We start from the raw sequence: 6,000 nt of genomic DNA, 5'->3' as shown, positions 1-6,000 counted from the left end.
GGACCGTCCAGAAAAAGTACAGACCCAGCCAGGGGGCAGCCTGTGAAAAAGCAGTATCTTTTTCAGTGAGGAAACTGAAGAGGAGGTGATCAATTCTAAAGGATCACAGAATGCTTAGAAACAAAAAATGATGGGATTTGTTTCTCCTGAGCAGTCAATATGTGACATTTCCAAATATCTTAAATTTTCCAGATAAACTGACTGTAAATAAAGCCCTGGAGACTGTCAGTACCAGATTAAAAAACTAATTTTTCATATTTATTTACAATTTAAGCTGTAGAATTCCAGGAATAGCTGATAAAATATTAACACATGAAAGTGTTAGTCACTTGGTCATGTCTGACCCTTAGCAAACCCATGAACTATAGCCCGTCAAACTCCTCTGTCCATGGAATGCTCCAGGCAAGAATGCTGGAGTGAGTTGCCATTCCCTTCTCCAGGGGATCTTCCCAACCCAGGGATCGAACCTGGGTCTCCTGCATGGCAGCAGATTCTTTACCATCTGAGCCACCAGGGAAGTCCATATTAACACATCAAAGAACGAACCAAAAGAAAATTTGTGGAACAAAGTAGTCTAATTATAGAAGAATATTAAATAAATCACCATACATTCATAAAATGGATGGTACACAGCCATTCATAATGTGTCCTTGAAGAATGTCCAAGGAGAGGCAAAGGGTTGACAACATACTGCAAAGTGACAACTGACAAAACGTTCTATATGATGTCTATTTTGGAAAAAAAATATGAAAAAGACTAGGAGAATATACATAAAAATAGAGAATTTAATGTCTTCACATTTTTTTCTTTTCCAAATGAAAGGGGATTAAACAAAGGGAAATTCTTATTTTCAGAAAGAGTCAGTGAGAATATTGTGATCTCTTTATCCCAATATTTTAGTAACACACAAAATGAAAAACTGAAATATATTTAATGCCATTTAGCGCTTGCATTAACAATAATTTTTCTTTAAGTTATAAAACCAATAGTTCATTCAAATTTACAGTTTGCTTATACTTTCTGCCAAGTCACACAAGAACAATACATTTTTGAAAATATATTGACATGAACTTATATCCAATGTTGTAGCCTTTCATGCAGTCTTCATACATCACCACGTTTAGAAAATGAACTTCATATGCTTGATTCCATAAGTTTTGAAGAAAACCATGATAATGAGTGCCCACAATCCCAGAATAAAACCCCCAGGAGGATGCCAATCCTTCAGCTTTGGTTTCTGCAAAACAAGAATGACATTATAAATTTAACAATAGATAAAGACTGATAGAAAATAGGTAATTCACAGAGTGTGCATTTAAGGGGTAGTAATGTAGATTAAATTAAATGTACTGTTAGCCTTCCCTGTCTGCAGGTTCCACACATACAAACATGTCCTGTATGTTTCTTTGTCCAGCACAGAAAGGCAGATAAGTCTTCCCATTTACTTGTCATTTCACCAGCTGCATTATGATTCTGAAATTGAAGGTCTGTGACTACTGTCTCTTTATGAGTTATATTAATACCTCCCAGATTATGAACCAAGATTGGGAGGATAGTTATGAGAAGCCTATTCTAGGATGGATTAAAGTGAAAAACTGTAATCTGAAATTTGCTTTAGTCACCATGTAAACAAGATTCCAGAAAGGCTTTTAGTGGTTTCCACATCTTATATTTTGTTTTTTCCTCTATATAACCAGGACACGTAATGCTCTTCACCCAATCTTCAAATTATCACATGGAAAAATAAAAAAGAAAGGAAAGAAAGAAGGAAGGAAGGAAGAGAGGGAAGGAGGGAAAGAGGAAAGGAGTGTAAAAATTAACACAAGTCAAATCTACCAGAAATCAGTAAGGACCATGCCATTAATTCACCGCCATGATTCTTATAAATTTATGTTTATTATACATGCTTTAAAATATCTAATAATTACCTAATGTATTCAAGATTATAAACTCACTGAAACATTTTGATAGAAAGAAATTCTATTTTCTTTTAATTTTATAAATGGAGGAGTTATTTATGCAAATGCCTGATTTTCAATTAGGTGATCCTTTTCATTTTTTTTTTTACAAAGGAAGTGAATTACTATATTGAAATTGTAGTTATCAAAACTTTAAAAAACCAAATTTTGATAAAGTAACATGTAATTTTTAAATTAAAATGTAGATAATAATTTCAAAGTCATGCTGAGAATAAATTACACTTCAAGAAATTTGCAACAACTGTAATGTGATATAAAAAAATCAATGATTTCTTTTTTCCTTTTTGATGAGAACTCTTAGAATTTACTCTACAAATTCCATATACAACATAAAGCAGTGTTAATTACATTAATCCTATTGCACACAACACATCTAGTACTTTTTTTTAATTAATTTATCTTAATTACAGGATAATTACTTTACAAAACTGTGATGGTTTTTGTCATCATACATCAACATGTATGATAAGCTCAGTGGTTCTCAAACCACTTCAGATGGTTTGTAAGCTCTTGGAACATTGTGCAACACTGAAAAGTCTTAATTTCAGTAGAAAATCTACAGTAATTAATATAAACCACAGTTATAATAAAGGTAAGTATATAAGTATCATAAGCATGTGACATGAAAAAACAAGTGAGTGAACTAAATAAACATGATTAACTGCTGCTCAGTTTTTGTCCTGTTTATTCTCTAATAGTCAAACATTGGTAACTCTTGCCAAATGGATAAACAAGTTTAAGATCAAAAATTATTTTTCCACAACTGGGAAATGATTATCTAGTAAAGAGCTATTAACTAAAAAAAAAAATTCATTATTAGTGGAAGCACACCTTTATACAGTAGTCAGAAGATGCTCCCTGAGAATCTACTTTAAAGAGTATTGACTTGGTTGAGGAGATATGATTCAGATTTTCCCCAGTAACTAGGAGTCTGATTTATATAGTATTTGAAAATGCACACACACACACATACACAGAGGTTACTAGGTTATTACTTTTAAAAAGTTAAATAAATATTGTCAAAATCTGGCATTAAACTATGCACTGTAGAAGAACAGGTTATAATATAGACAACTGTTCTATAAACTAATTTAATGAATTTCAGTGCTAAATGTTCAGGAGATGTGAACCTTCAAGAGTTCAAGAGCACCTAAAACTTTCAGGTGGTGTTTAAATCAAGTCATGTAAGAAAATGCTGAACATCATTTAGGCACTATGATTCATTACAGATTACTGAAATAAATAATCAAGTAGTTAACAGCAAATCTTACTTCTGCACCTGTAGGAATTCTAGTTACTTTTCAATGAGATGGATTGCCCGAAGTTGTGATTTTACCATTACATCTTAAACTCAGAAGCCAGAAACAGTTGCCAGAGATAAGACAACTGTAGCTTCCCAGGTGGCACTCGTGGTAAAGAGCCTGCCTGCCAATGCAAGAGACATAAGAGATTCGGGTTCGATCCCTGGGCTGGGAAGATTCCCTGGAGAAGGGCATGGCAACCCACTCCAGTATTCTTGAAGAATCCCAGGGACAGAGGAGCCTGGTGGGCTACAGTCCATGGGTTGCAAAGAATCGGACACGACTGAAGTGACTCAGCACGTAACTTGTTTAGAATATCATGTATGAAACGAGTTGCCAGTCCAGGTTCGATGCACGATACTGGATGCTTGGGGCTGGTGCACTGGGACGACATAGAGGGATGGAATGGGGAGGGAGGAGGGAAGAGGGTTCAGGATGGGGAACACATGTATACCTGTGGCGGATTCATTTTGATATTTGGCAAAACTAATACAATTATGTAAAGTTTAAAAATAAAATAAAATTTAAAAAAAAAAAAAGAAGTAACTAGCATTTCTCCAAAGATTGGTCCTGATAGTTATTTCAATATGTTATTTTAAAAACTGTTTCAGAGAATTCTGGAGGCACTGCTTCCTGATCCTTCAACTAAATATGTCCCACATTTAGACCACTGAGGCCCAGAAGAGGACAAGAGGTGAAAGCAAAGTGCTAGAACTGTGGTTTGCCAATGGCAAACTCTGAAGGCAATAATGGAGGACCAAGAAATGTATATTATTACTCCAGAAGTATTATGGAATGGTATATGTATTCACATTACAACACTGTACAAGCTAACAAAAGTAGCAAATCTCAGCCTTTCAAAACTACTACGTGCAGTTGCTCTATTTTTTATTGTATATTCATTACATATATTTGACTAACAAAAAATGGAAAATGAATTACTAATTAAATACAGTTTGGACTCTTAGCTTAGCATGACATCTATGAAGAATCCTGCTTGTGCAGCTGCTCCCATCTTCTCAGGAAAGGCACATAAAAAGGCACAGAAAGAGACAACAGCACTCTCTACTAAAATTAACTTAACCTCTGATGAGAAGCCTCAGATAATTCCACTATCTGTAAGTCTGGAAACCAGGTCTAGAAACAAATTAATGGTGGCCCAGTTTTCTGAATAGTACACAGGATCCAAAAGATTGCTGTGCTCTGTGAAATACATAATTCTGTCAGCTGAGAAAGGGATTTTAGCTCTCTCCCTTTTTCTGCCTGCTGTTTAAGAGAAACAGTGTTGCCATAGAAGGTGACTTTATGAGGCAGCCAGAGTAGTGCAACTCTTCCCCAACCAATTAATGGCCCACTTCATTCTACATCTATTTAAATATAATTCCCAGTAAAGAGCATATCAGAAGGTAGCAGGCAATGGCAATGGTTTACTGCATCCAAGAAGGCTCAACATCCAAACAAAAATCTCTGCAAAGAAGGGAAAATACAGGAAAAATCCTTTCAATAGTATATGTTCAGAAACAATGCCTTTCCCACATACTTCATCTTTTCAAAGTGTCCAAAACCCAGGCACACCTAGCACGGCAGCACATGACCCTAGCTTAGTTTACCAAAACCACATCTGATGACAGGCCACCAGTCGCTGGGAAATGCTGAACACCTGTTCTTCAGATACAGATCCAAAAGGATCCAAATCTAAGTAGATGGTGACTAACATCTGCACGCTCTACTGGGAGATGCAGACAGCGTTCTAAGAAAAAGGCAAAAACCAAGGTGAGGGCCATGAGTAAAAACACTCCAACATATGAAGAAGAAATTTCCCAAAGACACAAAGAACATATCTCTGAACAGATTTCATAAAGACCAAAAGAATAATTTTAGAAAAATTTTATTTGACATGGATTTGAATAAAAATGCACAAGAAGCCAAAACCAAATGAATAGCATAAAGATAAAATAATACAAGATATAGGGACAAAAGGTTGAGGTAAAAAGGGAACTGGAAGATAGTGTCCTAAGCACCTCTCTGAATCCTTTATTCACCGAATTGTGGTAGACTAATCACAGGGGGAAAAAAAGGTCCTAATTCTCCATACTTCCTTCCCTGCGTCCATACACTTTGAATATATTGCTTTATGGCAGTTCTCATCAAGAGGTATACTCTATGTCCTTCTTCCATGAATCAGTTGGCCTTGTGACTTCTTTTTGCCAATGGAAAGGAACATAAGCAACAGTGTCCTAATTCCATGCTAGCCTCAAGAGGCTTTCTTTGCCTGCTTCTGCTCTCTCTTAGACCTCTGCTACCACCATGAGAAACAAACCTAGGCAAGGCTTCTGGAGGTAAAAAAGACATCAGATGGAGACAAACTCAAGTTCTCCAGTCAGCAACCAGCCATCTCCCAGATGCAGAATCGCCTAACCAAGACAAGGTTGACCAGAGACTCATGAAGGTGCCCAGCTAAGAATACAACTGCTTAGCTAAACTCAGCCTGAATCACTACCCTGAAGACTTACAAGTCAAATAAATAGTTGAAGTTTTAAGCCACTAACTTTTGGCTTATTATTCATCAAACTATGAAATACACCTACTGAGATGACCATTAATATAGAAGGAAAAATCCTGATCCTTTATTATCATAAGAAAATAAAGTTCTCATCTACATACTTTTCAAGTTTCTGCAACAATAGTATATATAAAACCAGCATGGAGGGCGGCTAATC

General features: G+C 35.8%; 1 protein-coding gene across 5 annotated transcripts in view; it reads right to left on the bottom strand.

The window, feature by feature from the left end:
• Positions 1-765: 765 nt before the first annotated feature.
• PIGK (phosphatidylinositol glycan anchor biosynthesis class K) overlaps positions 766-6,000 on the bottom strand; it is a 144,292-nt gene continuing 139,057 nt past the window's right edge. For all 5 annotated transcript variants that reach the window (XM_045166122.1, XM_044944834.2, XM_006068416.4 and 2 more), the window contains one exon: positions 766-1,237. In XM_045166122.1, the coding sequence (XP_045022057.1) occupies positions 1,121-1,237 (117 nt within the window). In that variant the 3' untranslated portion in view covers positions 766-1,120. The remainder of the gene's footprint in view (positions 1,238-6,000) is intronic.

Source organism: Bubalus bubalis, chromosome 6, assembly GCF_019923935.1.
Source record: "Bubalus bubalis isolate 160015118507 breed Murrah chromosome 6, NDDB_SH_1, whole genome shotgun sequence".
NCBI classification, from domain to species: Eukaryota; Metazoa; Chordata; class Mammalia; order Artiodactyla; family Bovidae; genus Bubalus; species Bubalus bubalis.
This window is presented reverse-complemented; position numbering and strand designations above follow the sequence as displayed.